General features: G+C 38.2%; 1 protein-coding gene across 1 annotated transcript in view; it reads right to left on the bottom strand.

Moving 5' to 3' along the window:
- fam91a1 (family with sequence similarity 91 member A1) overlaps nt 1-16,270 on the bottom strand; it is a 31,520-nt gene extending 15,250 nt beyond the window's left edge. Inside the window, exons 1-9 of the mRNA XM_017482254.3 lie at nt 15,968-16,270; nt 13,689-13,773; nt 13,381-13,532; nt 5,404-5,461; nt 3,253-3,320; nt 2,883-2,996; nt 1,191-1,281; nt 801-863; nt 136-242 (exon numbers count right to left, since the gene is read on the bottom strand). Coding sequence (XP_017337743.1) covers nt 136-242; nt 801-863; nt 1,191-1,281; nt 2,883-2,996; nt 3,253-3,320; nt 5,404-5,461; nt 13,381-13,532; nt 13,689-13,773; nt 15,968-16,039 — 810 coding nt within the window. The 5' untranslated portion in view covers nt 16,040-16,270. The remainder of the gene's footprint in view (nt 1-135; nt 243-800; nt 864-1,190; nt 1,282-2,882; nt 2,997-3,252; nt 3,321-5,403; nt 5,462-13,380; nt 13,533-13,688; nt 13,774-15,967) is intronic.
- Nucleotides 16,271-20,486: the final 4,216 nt, after the last annotated feature.

Here is a 20,486-nt window from a genome sequence, read left to right as displayed (position 1 = left end):
TTTTGTGAATTTTTTAACAAAAGATCAAAACGTTAAACAATAAAGGCAATTTTTCACAGCCTTCGTTGCTCATATATATGTACACACACACACACACACACACACAAAAAAACACACACACACACAAATATATACCTCTGACACGTTGGTCTGCTCATCAATGGACACAAAGATTTTGTACAACAGTGTCTCGAAGTAATCGCCCTGGACCCTGTTCATGACGAAACCCTCTAGAGGTGGCACTGCAAATGGACCAGAACCAAAAGCATCAGCACAAATGTTTTCTCTGGAATTGTTCCAAATGGAAGTGAGATTACTCATTTTCCACTACGGATTAATGGTCCTCTCAGCTGCTATTACACATAAAAGCTGCTAAGAAAAATATTAAAAGGCAAGGATGAGCTAAAACCTTTTAAACCTATACATGGATATGCCTATGACATACATACAGTCCAGGTGTCTAAAAAAAAAAAAAAAAAAGAAAAAGAACACATTAGTGATGTAAAAATAAAACCACACTCTTTTTGGTCATTGCCAATTCCCTCCAACTAGTTAGTTCTCTCCTAGCTACAATCTGGAGAGGATGAGGGCTAACAGGTTTCTGCTGAGTCACTGCCGCTGCATCTTTTTAAACCTGCTGCGTGGGCTACAACACAGGGCAAAACACACTCAGAGGGAAACACTATCTACCCTCTTCCACATACAAGAGCTCAGAGGTGCTTTCATGGACTACCAATTTGATCTCCCTTCCTGTTTAGCTATTCAGGAACAAGCTACTCATTTAACCGATAACTACATACCTGATATACAGCTGTCATCAGATATGGGAACATCAAGGTATATAAAGCCCCGGTTATACAGACCTTTAAAAGGGAATAAACAAAAAAACAAGCATGAGATTTGATGTCACAGTATACCGTCATTTGAAGCACAAATCAACTGAATAGCTAAATTGTCATTCAACAGCTTCCCCAGTACTTTTCCAGAGTACAGACTGCACTTTGAAAAAAATAAATAAAACTTCATACATACTCTCAACACTTCTCTTCGCTTCTTCTATTAGCCTTTATTCAGCCTACATGAAGAACAGCTCTAACTACTGCACTCCATCATAAGCCATCTCATTATTTTTAACTGTTTTTCATTTAGCTGAATTCCTGTCGCATGAGCCTCTCGGATACGACACTCACTGAGAACCACATTGTACTCCATTGATCCAGCCAGCTGGGGTCCGGAATCAATCATCTTATCAATGGCCCTCTTCTCCGCTGAAGAACAGATCTGTAATCATCCAACAAAGTGGCACTCAGAATAATACCACCACTGATGAGCAACTATAGAAGGACTGTTTTGAGAGGTTTGGGACAGGATTTGTTTCCATAAAGACAAAGTTTTTAAAGTGTAAATACCACCCTGAACGGCTAAGTTAAAGGTGAAAAAGAAAATTTTTTCCATTAAATATAAGTGGCATACTAAAAAAAAAAAAAATAAATAAATAAAAAAAACAAAAAAAAAAAAAGGAGATAAGCTTAAAATAATTTGTATTATAAACAAAAATGGTTGGTGACTTTCTATATACAATATTATTATACACCTATTTTATCAGTTAAACCTTCATACTGGTATGTTTTTATAGGTATACACAATCCATATCAGCCACAGTCGGTTCATTTTCAGCACAGCAGTAACACGGACACGGTAGTGTGTGGTGCTGGTAGAAGTCTAACCGGCATCACAGAATTTCTCGGATTATTAAACACCTCAGTGTCAATGCTGAGTTGAAAATAGTCACACACAAAAATAATAATAATCTCCAGCTGACAGCAGTCCTGTGGTCAGTAGCGGATGGTGATAATGGATGAACGGATGATTAATAAGAAGTTAGCAAAAATATCCCAAACTTTGAACAACCTGCAGAGCGCCATTAAATCCATTATTAATGGAAATGGAAGGATAATGGAAAGAATAAGCGCGACTCAGCTAAAATCAGTGACCAGGTAAGACATCAGTCAGAGATGCAACCAAGAGGCCAAGGGTAATTCTGAAGAAGTGAGGAGGACAGATAAAAAAATCAGATGAAAGAAACAACCATAGCCTGGACACTCCTTAAAACTGGGCGTTATCAAAAAAAATAAATTGGCAAGAAGAAGATTTTTTTCAATTAATTTAAAAATCCATATGAAATCCCACGTTCACAACTAACCAAACATGCAAAAAGTTATCTGGTATGATGCATGTACAAATCTCTACATTTAGCAGAAACCCAACACTGCACATGACAGTGAGAACACTGTGCATGCCGTGAAACATAATGGTGGTAGCACTATGTTGTGGGGATGTGTTTCATCAGCAGGTAATGGGAAAATGGCAAGATGGATGGAGCCAAATACATGGCAAACCTGTTCTAGACTGCAAGAGACTTAACAGAGGTTTATCTTTCTTAAGGAAAACAACCCTAGGCACACTGCTAAAGCTATACCCGGAGTGGTTTAAAATCAAAAACCTGAAAGTCATAAGGCCTAGTCAAAAGCCCAGACCTCAATCTGATTGAGAATCTGTTGCAAGACTAGTGCTTACCAACAGACTCCATCCAATCTGACAGAGCTTGAGCAATTCTGCCCAGAAGAATGAGCAAAAATATAGAGCCCAGATGTGCAAACCTGATAGAGACATATCCCAGAAGACTTGCAGCTACTGTATAAGTGCAAAAAAAAACGTGGTTCTTGACCCAGGGGGTGAATACTTTCAGTAAATTCACCATTATTATTATTCTACATCAGGTATTAAGTACCAGATCCTTTTCAGTAGCCTGACTTTTTTTTTTTTTTTTAAATATGCATCATTTAATCCAGCACTCAAAAGATTGCTGTCTGATTATTTACCCTTATGTCATCCTCGGTGATGAAGCCGGTTTGCGCTACCCACCACGGCTCCACTGAGATCTCCACTGGTTTGGCTGGCAGAAGATCCCTTGCTGATTTTCTACGGAAGAATTTCTGGTTGGGGACAGATGCTTGGTTAGGCAAGAGCATGTGAATTTCATTACAGCTACAAGGCATGACTCTCTGAGGAGTGCTACACAGCTCTCCTCTGGGCTCTTCCAACACAGCCAGACTTAAAGAACATCTGACGATTTTCATGCTGAAAATCCTAAGAGAGCTTCCACACACTTCATTAACATAGCTGCAAAAACATGAAAGGACATTGACAGATTGAGGTACATAAAAAATTCTTTTTTTCTCTCTCTCTTACTTTGGATGACCTGCACTGGTTCATCAGATCGATGTATTGGTTCCGCCCAATGCCGAGAAGCCTCAGACCTGAAAGGCAGAGAGTCGCATCAATAACCAGAGCCGTTTATAACACTCTGTATAGATTCCACGCTAAGACTATTCAGATTTATTAAACACAGTGAATACACACACCTCTCTACACTACTTAACTCTCATAATTATTCATTATCATACCCCTTCACCTTAGGGGTAGTTGTTTCTTCTTTCCGCCCCTCAACCTCTATGCATGTGCATAGGTGCAAGTTTCGCAAATAATAGTGTAAAAACCATAAAAGGCCCCTTTTGTGAATATGTTTTTCATAAATGAGGCTCCTGGACAGCAAGGTTATGTACAAGGTTTAAAACCTACAAAGGCCACTTGAATGGCTAAATTAGTAGCACTCATGCTAAAAATGTCATTCAACAGATTCTCTACTGTTAGTCTACTGAGCGAGACAAAACATCTCATATATCTCAGGGCTTTTAATTGTATATAAATAACTAATATGGATGAATATTTTATAGCATTGTCCCCGGGGACTTGACTCTCAAGTGCTACTAAATGTCAGTGAGTGTGTGCATGAGTGTGTGAATGGGAGTGTGTATGTCCTATCCAGTGGTTCCAGGATGCGCTCTGGATCCACCATGAGCCTGACCAGGACGAAGCAGTTACTGCAGACGAAATGCTGAACGGATTAAATAAATGGCATGACAGATTTCTTAGATTTCCACTGTCCCATAATGGTGTTTAGAGGAAAATGACAAAACTTTCATTCACAAAAAAATTTAAACAAAGATATTACAAACAATTTTTTTTTAATGCTGTTTTGCAAACCGTTTGTCTCATATTTACAACTTTAAAAAATGAAAAGAAAAAAAAAACTTAAGCACCCTTGCATGACTCACTTGTATGACTCACGACTTGATTAACTTGCACTACCATTGCTCCCGGAGGTGCAACACAAAAGCGTTGGCATTATCATTGGGAAATTGCGAACTCGAATCAGAATGATGCCGCAGCCATCTGTGGCTGGGAGCCAAGGGAGCAAAATTAGCTGTGCTCTCTGGGTGGGAGGGATGGCACACTGTCTCTCTTTCACCTGTCAATCACTAGCCAATCGTAGGCGTCTGTGAGATCATGTATGTAGAAGAGGGCAGATTGTTAGAAGCCCTTATCCAGAGCGAATTACATTTCTCTCTTTTTTATACAACTTGTTCAAAACTGCAGCTTGGTGGTACTGGGATTTGAACTCACGACCTTCTGTGCAGAATGTATTATCCACTGACCTACCACTGCCTAAGGAGGTAATATTCCTTTCTACTGTGTCTACAGAGGCAGAGCTGTGCTCTATATTTCTCTTACAGCTGACCTTTGAGCCATCCTAGTGGCGTTATGATGTGAGCAACCTAAAAAAGCTCAGAAACACAATGACTCATCCTGTCTCCTCCTTACACAAGTCTCTGAAGCCAGCCTCTTTCTAGACAGACAGACAGACATATACACACAAACACATCTTTGGCCACAAAAGACAGCCCTTTCTTTCTTTTTTTTCTCCCCTAAAATGTTTGTTTGTTTTACACTTGGATTTTGCTACAGTATGTCACAAAGGTGGACAACGATCTAAAATTATTTATCTTGGTTTTATTTTTGAACAGGGGTGTGTAGGCTTTTTTCTTTTTTTATATCCACTATATGTGCATTCAATTTTGAACTTTGGGGCATTGTTGATTTCAGGGCCCCATGCTACATGTAGGGCTGGTCAATATGATAATATAATGGTGACATCATGATGAGTTATGTCACAATACACTTTTCTGAGATATTGCCGATACTGTGATGTGTTTTTTCGTCAAAACATCTTTGACAACCAACCATGATATGCTATTACTGTGACCCCACAGAAAAAAATGATACTGTATGAAACCTTCAGCTATTAAAAAAACTTAGTCGCTGCTAAGATATATTACAAGGCATGGCTTTTCAGTCACTGCTACAGCCAACTGTGTGCACACTGGCAAGCTCTTTTGGCTTCTGGCCATGTTAGTGAGCATGAGAAGGTCACTGATAATAGTTAATCACCTTCAGAGGCTCACAGGGAATTGGCAAAGGTAAAACGGCGAGAGAACTTACAGTCAGCGGCAGTGAAGTTTGGCAAAGAGTCGTAGCTCTTCTCACTGTTCATAATGTCCTGAAAATAGGAGGTAAAGAGTATGTGTTAAATCTTCCACAGAGAACACTGTCAAAAACGTTAGCTACTAAGATCACAACCATATATCAGGTGAACATAGTGATTCTCGAGTGTCAAGTCTCGACTGTCGGTGACGGGCAACATTTCTCTTAAGGCCCGCAGGACAAATATGGCCTTCTCCTTCAATTCATTAAGCACACAAGAACCTGAAAAAGAAATATGCTGGGTAAAATGAATGTGTAGCTGCTGCATGTTAAGTGCAGATTAGCCTTTGATACAATGATTTACCCAAATGTCACAATCCATCGCCCAGTGTAGCGACCTACAAAATGGTAAAAGTCAGGGGAGAATAGTTCTGTTATGTGACGATAAGCCTGTGGGATTTCATTACAGCACTACATTAAAGAAGCTGTGGTATAAATGAAGATTATTTGTGTCATTATTAAGCAAAAGTAACTACAATAAACCGAGTAATTATTACATAAGGGAACAGATGCACTTATAATGTTTTTTTAAAAAACACACACACAATAATTCAAAACTTCAAAGGCACAAAAAATTAAGAAAAGAATGTAAAAAAAAAAAAAAGAAAAGAAAAGAAAAGACAAATCTTAATTGCTAGAATAATATATTATATAAAAATTACTACAAAGATAACCGGAATAAATACAGCTAGAACACAGGGAAGTCCCATTTACAAAATAAAAGTCAGACTGAAAACATTAATACAAGGTGCCTTTTTTTGTTGTTGTTTAAATATGCCCAGTGATTTCACAACCAAAATGAAGGCTGGGACAGACATACAGTGGATATAAGAAGTATACACACCCCTGTCAAAATGGCAGGTTTTTGTGATGAAAAAAAATATGATCAGAACCTTTTCCACCTTTATTGTGAAATTTTAACTTATTCATTAAACTGAGAAACAATAAGAATCGTTTTAGGGGGAAAATGAAAAATAAAAAATGTAAACTAATACTTAATTACTTTTACTTTACTCTCTTACTTTTGAGTAAGAGTTAATCAGTTTGGCACCTCTTGTCTTGACTTAGCAATATTTTGCCATTCTTCCTTGCAAAAGCCTTCTAACTCTGTCAGATTCGCTGGGTATCTCCTGTGCACAGCCCTCTTCAGGTATCCACACAGATTTTTGATTGGATTTAGGTCTGACTTGTTTTGGTGAAGCCATTCCTTTGTTGATCTGGAGGTTTGCTTTGGGTCGTTGTCATGCTGAAAGGTGAAATTCCTCTGAATCTTAAGAATTTTACAGAAGCCTTAAGGGTTTGCGCTAAAATTGACAGGTATTTGGAACTATTCATTATTCCCTAAACCCTGATTAAAGCCCCAGTTCCAGCTGAAGAAAAACAGCCCCAAAGTATGATGCTGCCACCACCATGCGTCACTGTGAGGATGGTGTGCTTTCAGTGATGTGCTGTGTTTTTTGTGCCAAACATATCTTCTGGTATTATGGCAAAAAGTTCAACTTTGGACTCAAATGTTTTTATAACCCTCTCCTGATTGATATTTTTCAAGAAAGAGATCCCGTACCTGCTTTGTACACTCTTTACCTGTTGGACATTTTCCAGTTGGATGCTACCAAGAAGATCCTATAGAAACAGTTGTACTTTATTTGGGGATAATCAGTCAATTTAATTGCTGGCAGATGTATACTACTTAGTATTTAACATGAGTTTGAATGTGATTGGTTGATTCTGAATACTGACACCAAATATAAAAGGGTGTACACACTAATGCAAGCTGGGTATTGTTTTTTTTTTATTCTTGTTGTTTTTCAGTTTAACACTCCTATTATGTTATTTCCACATTTGAGATATCTGAAATACTAGTAAATCTCTCTTTTTCTTTTTGAATTTTTTTTCTTTCTTCATTTAGGGTTATGAACTTATATGCAAATATTTCTTTTTATGGCTTTTCTCGGGCAAGCCATAATAAAGGTTTACTGTTTTAAGCTGGGCTTTTTTTGTTGTTTTTTTGTTTGTTTGTTTGCTGTTTTTTGGAAAAGGTTCTGAAATGATATCGCTTCAATTTTTCATCTGTTCTTTTTTTTTTTTTTTACATCACAAAAACCTGCCATGTTAACAGGGGTGTGTACACTTTTTAGATCCACTGTATACCCTTCAGACATAATCTCTAATGCCCAGTGCCTTGCTCAAAAGACTCCTCATTCAACCCAGGAGTTAATGAAGAGAGTTATTAGATGTGTTAGATCTGAGAAACACTCAATTCCACCCCTCCGAGATACAAATTTGACCCCGTCATAGACTATAGCCTTTATAGTCAAATGTAATGATGAGGAGACACTCTATCAGCGCAGTTATATACTGAATTATATAATAATGATCAAAATTAACCACCAGAAACTGTTTTATATGAAGTTCTGCATGTATTTATGTCAGAAAGTGCAGCTTCCGGTTTCCCAGAGCTGTTTAAAATGTATGTGAAGACGCCACATGCTTCATAGATTTTATAGAACTATCGACCTTCAAAATTTAGCCTATTTCTTCATATTCATATAATTATATTCATTTTTACATGCACTTTAAATATGATAGAAGAGTTGTGGAGGTGTGCACAGTTTGAACATTCTGCAGAGCTCCAGTTGTGGAGGACAACAGACATTTCGTGACATGAACTCTTTGTCAGCTCGGACATTTTAAACGTCTAGTCAAGGTAACTGGAATTGAGGTATAATATAAAAAATAAGACCTGAACATCACGACCTGAAGTGTTTTAGTCCTCTAATTCCAGTCCAGTTTGCCAAGGTTAGCAATGTTTTATTTATTAAATAGTGATACGTTCATGTTAACACTTACATTATAACAGCTATAAACAGTCGTTTCCTTACCAGCCTCTCTTTTTTTTTAATCTAGATTTAAATAAGACAAACATAGAAAGCGTAACATACTCCATCCTGAAGACTTGTTGGAAAATGATATGTTAATTTAGCTTGCTGAGAAGAGAGGTCAGACGGAAATGGCTAGATTGGTTGGCTTTCGTGTCTTGAATTCACAGATTGGCTGCCAGGAAGGATATAGTAACTCATATAATCACACTTTAAAGCTGTGGTGAGCAAAAAAGCATCTCAGCATGCACAAAACATCGAACCTTGAGGTGGATGAGCTACAACAGCAGAAGGCCACGTCAGGTTCCACTCCTGTCAGCCAAGAACAAGAATCTGAGGCAGTCATTGGTTAACTCAACTGAAAACTCTTGTCTTGTATCGGCATGATTTTACACACTGTGCTCCTGCCACATGATTGGCTGAGTGGATAACTGCATAAATGAGCAAGTGTGCATGTGTTCCTATTAAAGTGGACATTGAGTGTACAATGAGTGTAGTTATCATGTCTTGAGTCCAAAGTGTTAAATCTATACACTACCTTTGAGGTGTCCAGTCGTATTCGGAAAGGGCCGGTGTGGGTGCAGGTTTTCATTCCAACCAAGCAGGAGCCACACCTGAGTCTATTGAAAGCCAAGATCAACTGTTTAAACAGGTGGAATCAGGTGTGCCTCCTGCTTGGTTGAAATGAAAACTTGCACCCACACCGGCCCTTTGCGGATAAGATTGGACACCCCTGCACTAGCTAGTCTAATGACACACAGCACAGTGTTCAGTCACTGATCTGTACTGGAAGTGCACTGGAATTGTATTAGGTATGGAATGGCATGAAAAATTCATACCTATGAGAACTGTACAGGCTAATATCATAGTACACACTTACAAGTTCAGATATTAAAATATAACACTCTCCTGGAAGTCAGTCAGCTGCAATAAGGAACACTAATTGTCTTGTAGTTCATCAAAACAGTGTATAAATGCTGTTTTCTCATATATATATATATATATATATATATATATATATATATATTTTTTTTTTTTTTTTTTTTTTTTTTTTTTTTCTTGCAACGAAGTAACGTTTTTGTGACATGAAAACAATATGATCATGTGAGATTTCCATACCATAATCGCAGCATGAGGACCTTTTTCAATCCTAGCAGGGTTAGAGAGCACTCACTGAGAACCTGATGGCCAGCCCAAGGCAACCATCTGCAGAGACAGATTGTCAGCTCGCACTGTTGTACGATTGCAGACGGTGATGTGTGGGAGAAGTAGTTCTGTTTGTGGTGCAGCGTGGGAATTCAATGACAACTTTAATAAACACTATCCCTGCACTTCAAACACATGATCTCAGCCTAGAGGTTTACTTAATCTTAGGACAGGCTGCTACACTGTTTACTGTGTTGAAATGCGTTGCTTATCGACTTGGCTGGACTTCTGAAGTACACTTCTTTCATCTTTCTATCAGAAAACGATCAGCTCTCATCATTAAATTGTAGCATGTTCCACAGACCATTTGTCTGGTGCATTAACTAAAAACACTGAATACACTGTGTGACAGGATACTACCACGAAATATGACATACTAATGCTCTATGAATTTACATCAATCAGTGATGGACAATTTAGTAGCCCGAGTGCCTGATCCAAGAAGATGTCTCCAGACTAGAGCAGTATTTTCGGTAGGCTAGTGCTCAGCAATGTTGGAAAAAAAATCCTTCCTGCTATTGACTTTCGCAAAACAAAACCTTTTATTTGCTATTTATATTTACACAAAATGCACTTTACTGCTATGACGCACCTCAACGCTGTAACTATAGTGCACGCTACTTGCTACAAATCCTACCACGTATAGCGCTACACACATCGGTACTAGTAATTATCTTGCACAGATGACATACAGCTCGAATAAGATTTTATGTCAAAGGTGAGGAGAAAACACCACAGCTCATAGCCAAAAGTTGCTGAATTTTTGTCAAGAGTGAAAATATTCTGTGTACATTGGACACATTCGAATTGTCCCTTACAGAGGAATCTATCTAATCATTTGTGACTGCATTAATTCAGTGAACTAGCTAACCGCCATAGTTTATTACATAAGCCATCATGTTTTAGTCAAACTTAAGGTACTGGACAGCACATTAAGGGACTCCTCCAGGATTTAGCGATTTCGCGATCACGGAAAGGAACGCAAAATCAAGCAAACTCCGCAACATTCGTCGGAGCTTCCAATTGTTTTTTTAATTACTCCAGATTTTCCGCAGATTTGGGCCAAGGCGCGTCATGTGACGTCATCGCAAGGCGCATTCAGGCAAAGCCCTCTTCGATTCACGTGCATCGAACAGGAGTACGGCTAAAAGTACTTATTTACCAACAAAAACCACTACGAAAGACCGCGCAAAACAATTTCGCCAATTCAAGTAGTTTTCTGCAAAAAAAGCACAAAAAACTCCACAAGTCGCCTTGCAAATTTTGAAAAAAAAAGGCGCAGAAAAATCAAGTATTTTTGGCCTCAACAATCACAAAAAAAATGTAAAACCCAGCGGAATCATGTACGGGTTCATTAGGGCTTTTCATTGCCCTGTTGGATGACTAATGAATGTATGACTTGTCCGCTCTTCCCAATAACGTTACACAATACTGGTATGAGTGATGCAGATGAGACACAGATTTATAAAATGGCACTGTTACTTACACTATATATGGCCAAAATTTTGCAGACACCTGACATTCATGCCCCTATGTGCTTGTTGAACATTACATTCCAGATTTAATCTCCCCTGGCACAGACTTTTCATTCCAACCCATCCCAAACGTGATTAATGGACTTTTATGCAGACCACGCCACTTCTTCCACACCAATCTTGACAAACCGTGTCTTGTCATGGAGCTCAATTTGTGCACACAAGCATTGTCATGCTGGAACAGGTTTTGGGCCTCTTAGTTCCAGTGAAGAAAAATTGCAATGCTACACCAAACCAAGACATCCTATACAATTGTGTGCTGACACCGGACACTGATCTAGCCTGCCAGTGCAATTCAAGAGCAAGTAGAAGAAACTAATTCAACACTGTAGATTTGTGCCTTCAAATAAACTACTGCTGTAATCATAAATACAGTCCCACGTTCATCCCAGGAGCCATACTGAACATCTTTTCAACACACTTAACCTGTATACAGCATTCTGCTATCGGGTGTCACCCAGAAGGGTTGGGTTTCTGATTTCTTCTTCATGTCATCTCGGGGAGTTTTTCCTTACTGCTCTTGCTCCTGGTTTGCTCTTTAGGGCTCTAAACCTACATCCATGTTGGGAGAATCTTGCTTCTCTGGGTTATTTCTTTCACCACTGTTTTTATTCCATCAATGAGTGTTCATGTGCAGATTACTTGCTTAAGGTTATAGAGAACCACCTTCTGAAGAAGAAGAAGATGTAGAAACGTATATACACCCTTTCTATACAATTACGAATATACAACCTATGAGAAATGGTCTGATGGTTTAGTAGTTGAATAGGGAAAATTCTCCAAAAATCTCGACTTCTGCCAAAGCTTCTCTGCGACAACATATATTGTTTAAAGTGTTATACAATTTTTTTTATGTATTTAACAGAAATGAGTCGCACCTACCATACATCACAGCCAACAATAAAAAATAATGATGTCACTATGATTGACGGTTATTCAGATGAATAGACAACCAAAAGCCTGTCTATATAAACTGACGGAAATTTAGGCTGAACTACGCTAATCATCACCTGACTACACAGGAATTAGTGGGTGCAGTATCACTTTCTTCAGAAGGATTTAGCTTAATGGCAGCCATGTAAATTATATCAATCATAATGTGAATAGACAGCAATCAGATGATGAATACGGCTGGCATGAGCTACCTGCGGTTTCTCTGAATGCCAATGTGACAACCCAGTCCATGAAAATCAAAGTTGTTCCCTTGCTGAACAAAATGGAAGAATGAAAAAAAACTGGGATAAAATCATCCTGGTTTAGCAGCAAATAGAGAAAGGAATCATAATCAATCGCAGTCACCGCAACAGTGGGAAAACGGTTCGGAGCAATCAGATCATCTCTTCATAAAAAGAAACATTTATGCATATAAGTAAGAAATAAAACATGACAAGGTGTGCTGTTAGAGGAAACAAAACAAAACGGAGTTACTGTTACCACCTTGAAGTTTGCTATTTTCTAATACCAGTACGTATTAAACGTATTAAATGATCGGTTTTCGTGTCCTTTACCTTTAAGCCTTCAATTTGCCTTTGAATTAATTACCAACTCCCCCCTGCCATAACACTGTATTCCGTGACTGAGCGCTGGTGGGCGTGGCCAACGGTTCGATGATGTAAAAGGGAGGTGTGGAGGTCTTGTTGTAGGGGCAGTCACATGCAAATGTCTTTACCCGTGCGACGTCACAAATCCCTCCACATCCAAACGAGCTTTTTTTGGAGCTCGGTTAAATAAATGCTCTTTTTGTACCGAGGAGGACGTATTAAGCTAGAACACTTGCAGGACGTTTGAATGGTACAATGACCTCTTATATGTCAAAAGATCAAGGAAATATTGATTTCTCATGTCATTTAATGCATTAATGAACAACGTTGTGCTTTCTAACTGCTTAAATGTTGTGGAACGTTCAAGAAACATGATAGTTCATTTATGCTATAGCAGCTATAAACAATTCCCACATCAGTCTCTCTTCCCCACTCTCTCGCTCGCTTCTCTCGAAGTTAAAAGAACCTGAAGACTCTCCTGTTGGCCAAAACCTTACTGACTGTTACAAAGAGCTGACACTAGAGACTCATTCCATAATTGTTACATCATAAGCACGTCCTTACGGAAACCGTTTACCACATCAACGACGTATAAGTTTTTCTCTGTTAAATAACAAATACGTTTTTTTATTAGGTTTTGGATTATGTGTAGCATTTGCCATACAAATCCCTGTGAATGAGCTGTTACTACAGAAACAATAACATGGTCAGAAGAAGGCATAAATATAAACCTGTGATATGAATTACAGTTGAAGGAATAAAAGCACACTGCACCTCCATGATGCTGATGTAGTACGAGAAGGGAGTGACCCGCAACCCTTTGACCGTGATGTCGGACAGATGGTACGGGTACAGCATCAGGTGCTCGCGGCTGTACTTCAGCAGTTCCTCATAATAGTTCCGCTCGTCCTTCTTCACGTGTCTGACTGTCATGGGAAACATGCTGTGCTTTAAACGTGAAGTCCACCTCGCAATCTACAGTTAGCTTTCGTGTAAATTAACAACAATCATGATCATACCGCACTTAATCTGTATATCACACAGTGATATCTACATAATGCACTACAGTGTTGAGCTCTTACCCAGATTATTGCGAAACCGCAGCTGGTTTCGTATGCTGTACAGCAAGACCTGCTTTTCATATTCCCTCTGTGAGTTTCCAAGACTCTGCAAATCAGAGAAAATGGATGACAAGACAAAAAAAAATAAAAAATCAGTTTAAGCATCTCAACGATGATCAATCAACATGATGGAGCGGTACAGTACTGCTCCTGGTTTCGATCCTAAGCTTGAGTGGAGTTGTGTATGTTCTCCCTGTTCCTGCAAGAGTTTCCTCCAGGTTCTCTGGTTTCCTCCCACCAACCAAAAACACAGTCGACTGGTGACTCTAAGGTGGTTTTCACACTGGGCGTGTTTGCTGTGATCCGAATCCGAGTGCGACTGTTCCCAGCGTTGGTCTGGTTTTAAATTCACTTGATTCATTCGAATCCCAGTGCATTTACTGGAGTTCAATAGAAATTGAAACCAGACCAACAACCGATTCATCTTACGTCATCACAAACGCGCATAGAGAACACAACGTGATGTAGGTCGACTGATGGATCGGTTCTGCCAATCGATCAGGACCGATAACAGTTTGCTGGAACTATCGGTTATCGGAAAAAATCTACACTGATTTTTCCCAGTTACAGGAGCGGCTGAGAAGAGTCCGCTGTCATTATACGGTACGTGAACGACCTCTAGAGGTGAAATAAAAACGATCACTGACCAATTTTGTTGTGTTCTTTATTGTCTTTTGATTCATTTTCAACTTCTCTATTTTTATTTGTTATTTGGAATGTTGCCTTTTGGTTCAGTTTGGATGTACAGTATATATTTTATTTATTTTACTATGTCTTAATAGTTAATATATTAATATTTATTTCATTTAAATACATACAGTACATTCTCATGTTACAGTCAGAACGGTTTATTTTTGTAATAAAGTTCAGTAATATTTTACTCTGAGTGTTATGTTTTCGTTCAGTATCAATTTTAAAAATTATCGTTTTAATGAGTTATCGGCAGGTACTGCACAACTTAGTTATCGGTAAAATCAGTCGACCTCTACAAATCGAGTCACCATATTTTTGTTTTATTATGCACAGCAGTGGACCTCTTCTGTATCCAACAACGTTCCCCTGCTACTGAAACTAATGATGTCGTCATCGGCTACAACACACATGCAGGTTACTTCCCGAACAAGTGCGGACCCGAGTACAAGCTGCGTTCACATTTGGGGGAATCGCAGCACAGTTCCAGTGAAACTGAACTCAGACCACCTCCTACAGGTAGTCTCGGGTTCGGTACCGCGGTGCACTTCCCGGTCTGCACAACAGCTTTCACATTACCAATTTTTCATGCAAACTGTGCTCTGTTTTGGACTAAACTGCCAGTCTGAATCGCCCCTAGGTGTGACTATGTATTCGCACACGTAGTGCCCTGGGTTTCACTAGCATCCTATCCAGGGTGTATTCCCACCTTACTGTACACCCAGTGTTCACAGGATAGGATTCTTATCCATCACAACCCTACTGAAAATGAACGAATGAATGAAAGAATGAGGAAAGAGTGAAGGCATTGCTTAATTTTTGGATATTAAAGGACACAGCATATACTGCAAAAACTATATAACTCTATGCACATAATCCAGCTCAGCTTGATTTCACGTCTGTAACCTGCCAAACTAGGTTGAGTTACTGATCCGGAGCAGGGGCCCTGTGTGTGGTTTCATGTTGCATGTTCTCCCCATGTCCATGTGGGCTTCCTCAGAGTTTCCTCCAACTTCACAGAAACATGCATGTAGGTGAACTGGCTTCATTAGGTGTGAACAGATGGTGTGTTCCCGGGATCGGCTCAGCAGGAATGAATGAATGAATGAATGTTTTCAGGCAAAAGTGACACATGAATGAGCGTATCTCTAACCTAGGTTGTTGGAAGTTCTGACTCAGATCGCTTTGATGATAAGGAACCAGACTGTCCTGGACTCTCAGCACAGTCGGATTAATGAGATCCAGGATCATGTTTACACTAAAGCCTGATTCTGATCTTTTCAGACACTTATTGGACATGTTTGAGGTCTTGATGTGGGGATCCGCAGTGGGCTGAAATGCGATGCGATGCTCCAGGTGAATGAGAAGAGAAGGAGAGAAGAGAAGGAAGGAATCACACTGATGATGATGATGATGATGATGATGATGATGATGATGATGAGGGTCGTTAAGTCTCATTACACAGTTGTCATAATGAATAAATAACCTGCCAGATAACAGATTAAAGCAGATTTATTCAGAGTCGTATCGTTTTATTTCGAGGTGTTTACCTGCTTGACATTAGCTGGCAGCTTGTTCCACGGATAATTTTGCCTGATGTGAAATTCCACGTCCGTGTTCATCGCTGAATCCGCTGTTATGCAGCTAAAATGGCTAGCAGCGGGTTTCCGGGTAAGTCCGAGCCCGACTTTACCCTCCCGACACTTACTACAACCTTCCAAATATAACTATCAATATATAAATATGCAAATATTTATTTTACTCCTTTCAATATGATTTAACCGACGTTACTAAAGCTCCACTTCCTTGTCGTATTTTTAAGCAACCCCTTTCGTCACACGTCCACCTACCTTCGTCACTTCCGCCCAGCGCGTTACGTTACGATCGGTTAGAACAACAGTCCGGATTGCAAAAGACTTTCTGTTAGACACGTAGTGGACTATCTAGGGCGTTGAAGCTATTATCTGAAACCCTAGGAAGGGCGCGTCTACAGGAAGTAAGGCGTTATTTGGGATACACCCGATGTAAAGAATGAATGAGCGCCTGGTTTATGCTGACAGAGAGAGAGAGAGAGAGAGCAGAAGATGATTGATGTACATTTATGTCAGTCTTATCATTTAATTGGACCCCACTTAGAGGTTAAACTAGACTGTCTTGTTTGTTTGTTTGTTTTCTCTTTCTTATACAATAGATTTATTTATCCATTCAATCGTGCTGTAATTTTATTTTAGTCTCTTATTGCTTGTGACCTGTATGCTTGTATTTATGATTTGCACTTTTTTTTTTTTTTTGGAAGTTGCCATGTTGGTTGGATTTGTAATTTTAATAAATTTAGAACAATAATAATAATAATAATAATAATAATAATAATAATAATAATAATAATACACAAAACATTCAAATCATATAGCAAATCACATCTTTAACTCTTGTGCGTCAATTAAAAAAAAGTTACACATAGGTCCATAAAGGACAAAAATGTCCATGTCCAGACACTGTCATAAAAATATTGTATATTAATATTCAGTAACGTCATTTTTTTTTACCAGCATCAGTTCTAACTACCAAACATTCATTCATTTTCAGAAGTGTAACCCTTTAAATGCTGATTTGTTCACATAATACCACAGATAGTAATTATTTTCCATATACTAAATGCTAAGCAGAGTTTATTTTTCTTTGATTATTACAGTCTTTGATATGTCAATGATTAACAACAACATTGATTTTGAAGAATTTTTTTTATGCAGTGTCAGATTATAAAAGTAAATAAATTAATAATTCCACTCAGGTCATAGAGGCCAAAAATGCCCATGTCAAAAAACTGTCATAGAAATATTATATATTAATATTTTTCCCACTTTTACTGACTTAGATTTTTTTTTGTTTGTTTGTTTGTTTTTACCAGCATCAGCTCTGATCATAATTACCAAACATTCATTCATTTTCAGAATTTTAGCCCTTTAAATGCCGGTTTCTTAACATAATGCAAAAATCTTCAAAGCTCAGTAACCTACTTTTACTCGTATACATGGGGTGGGATTTGTGATTTCCAGTACAATATCATGTCTTTCTTTCAAACTGTTCACACACATAATATTTTCAGTGCACACATACAAACCACAACTCTGATATCCATACAAACACACACACACACACACACACACACACACACACACACACACACACACACACACACACACACCCATATGCTGCAGTTATCATAATAATATAATACAGCATGAGAAAAAAAGGAAAAGCATGTATTTTCCTCAGAGGGTAACTATTTTGTGTACCTAGTTTAAAATAGATTCATGAAAGCAAATGAGAGTGAAATATTAACATTCCAATAAAAATACAAACCTTTTGCAAAATTTATGATGTTTGCATTAACACAGACAAAATTATTTTTTTTTAATTAAAAAGACAAAAATGTCCATAAGGATGCACAAGGGTTAAAAAAAAAAAAAAAAAAACATTTAAAAAAACATACACACTTTCTTATGTATGCCCTCAGATACGGTTGACTTAGGATATATTCATTATGGTGGAATTCTTCATTTCTGAAGACATAAACCATTAAAGGAAATCTCCACTATGAAAAACATGAACTGTTTTTATACTGAAATATTTGTGACCTAACTTGTGACTGGTGTGTATTTGTTAGTTGGTTCCGTATTTTTATTATTCCCATGAGAATTAGCAGTTGTGTACCACGCTGATGTCACAGGAGGGATGTTGCCAGTGTATACTAGGAGAAAAAAAAATCTAACATAAGGAATAATGGTTTTGCTGTTTAAGGAAAAGGAAAAAAATTACTTTTTTTCTCACTCACTCAACATTTTACAGCGATGTCATATTTAATGAGAAATCCAACGTAGAAACAGGACACGTTGGACTCCAAAATACAAGGCAGCTGTACGGCACAGTAGCGCTGAGTTATGGTGGACACTCGGCAGACACTCAGCTTGGCTACTGAGCAAAGTGTACAGATAAAGAGATGAGAGACAGACTAAAGGACTAAAGTGCTGCCGATCACTCTCTTTAGGTGGAAATGAAATGAGGACTAGGGGGCACTCTGGTTTAGTGGTTAGCACTCTAGGGTTGGGGGTTCAAATCCTGCCTCTGCCCTGTGCGTGGAGATTGCATGTTCTCCCGCATACTTGGGGGCTTTCCTCAGGGTACTCTGGTTCCCTAACTCAGCCCAAAGACATGTGCTGTAGGCTGTTATTAGCAACACACTAGCCATCTAACTGTGATGAATGCTGTATATTTTCCTTGTTAAAACAACAAACTGTAGAGACAAAGTTATAGATCTATAGTTTGGTATGTTTGGTATGATTTAAAGCAAATACTTGCATATACTTTTGCTTGTATTTTCTCATTTGCAAGTCGCTTTGGATAAAAGCGTCTGCTAAATGAATACATGTAAATGTAAATGTAAACATACAGTATAGTATAACTCATTTAAAGGTAAGACATGCTACTTTGTTTACTGATGCTGTGTGCAGCTATGTTGATTTGACATCGCTTGGTGAATTTCAGGGAACTCAAGGTTGAGGAGGCAATCCCAAGTTCCAGAGAAGGAATTCCAAGTTGAAGAGGGTCAGGAATTAAGCTCCAGCCTCTAGTCGAATGCAGCATAATTCCCACAGGCACCACTATCAGACCACTATGGTGAAAGATGAAAGAAGTTTAAACCAAAACAGACAACTCAGGAAATTTAGACCCCATTTTAGACCCCATGTTAATTATAAAGATTAACACGTGAAACATTCACGGTGAATTGCTCCTTTAAGTAAGCTTAGCCAGTGCATTCTGTGTGGGTGTAAAGTGAAAGTGCATTCCTGCAGATGATTATCTTACACACACTTCTAGCCTAATGATATTCAATCTTTCTACATGTTTGGCTTTCCCTGTGAAGCAAAATCAACATGGCACTAACTTATCATGTCCCTCGGTACAACTGATGATAGGAGTATTCAAGCCAAAGCCCCATCTGCCGCTCATAATCAGATAACACTCAGTTAACTCACATCACTGTATTAGAGCGTGAGTCGATAATACATACACACCCTAGGGGATAATACATACACACCCTAACCCTAACCCTATGCTAGAGTGTCATATGTTGTCTTACTGGTATTGCATTTAAAAATATGTGGATAAAGATAAAAGGAACTTTAAACATACGTAAAAAGTGTCCTTCACAACAAAAAAACTGCATTTTTCAGATAAATGACTTAAGATCTTTCTACAGCAACACTCTTTTCCTGTCCCAGCCCACTATAACTACAATTTACTTTGAAAAATAATGATTCAAATGATCCATTATCTTAATATTTAACACCCTTTTCCATGAGTCATCTATTATAGCTTAGGAAAATTGTACATTTTAGTGTCCCACAACACTCTTACCTTACTCCCTGTTACCTGAACATATTCAGCCCTATGAAATATTTGGAATATTCCACAGGAAGTTGCATCACCCGGATTTCCTAAAGATCATGTGGAGAAGAAAAGTAAGTTCTGTCATTCTTTTTTCCTTTGTTTTCAATGATATAATGCCAATAACTAATGAGGTCACTTTGACAATGCGATCCTAGGGCCCAATTTATAGATTGAAATTAAATTAAGTAAATCATTAGGATCTGCTTAATGTCTTCATTCATCCATTAGCATGGATGTTAGTTAATCCCATTTTGTGTATTTGCTAATTCTGTACAAATAAAATCTTTACTTTCAACATTATTACTCATTTAATAGCAAACTGTAGTCCTTAACAGTAAAGAAACATTATTAAATGAAATATTGGTGCCTGCTTTGGGTTAACACGTTTTTTTAATCATCAGACAAATGCTTGCTTAGATTCAATGCTGAAAAATTATGTTTTTTTTTCTCTTTACTTTGACTTAATTTTTCCATTTACAATGTCACATAAATTTCATCACCTTTAGCATCTGCCTAAAGCCTGTTTTCTTTCAAAGGTCTTGCCTCTGCAACCTCAGCAAGTCAAATAGTCAGTTAGTTTTCTTTCTGTTCTGAAACCTTTTCATCCTTTAGTAGATT

Source organism: Ictalurus punctatus, chromosome 12 (assembly GCF_001660625.3).
Source record: "Ictalurus punctatus breed USDA103 chromosome 12, Coco_2.0, whole genome shotgun sequence".
Lineage (NCBI taxonomy): Eukaryota > Metazoa > Chordata > Actinopteri > Siluriformes > Ictaluridae > Ictalurus > Ictalurus punctatus.
This window is presented reverse-complemented; position numbering and strand designations above follow the sequence as displayed.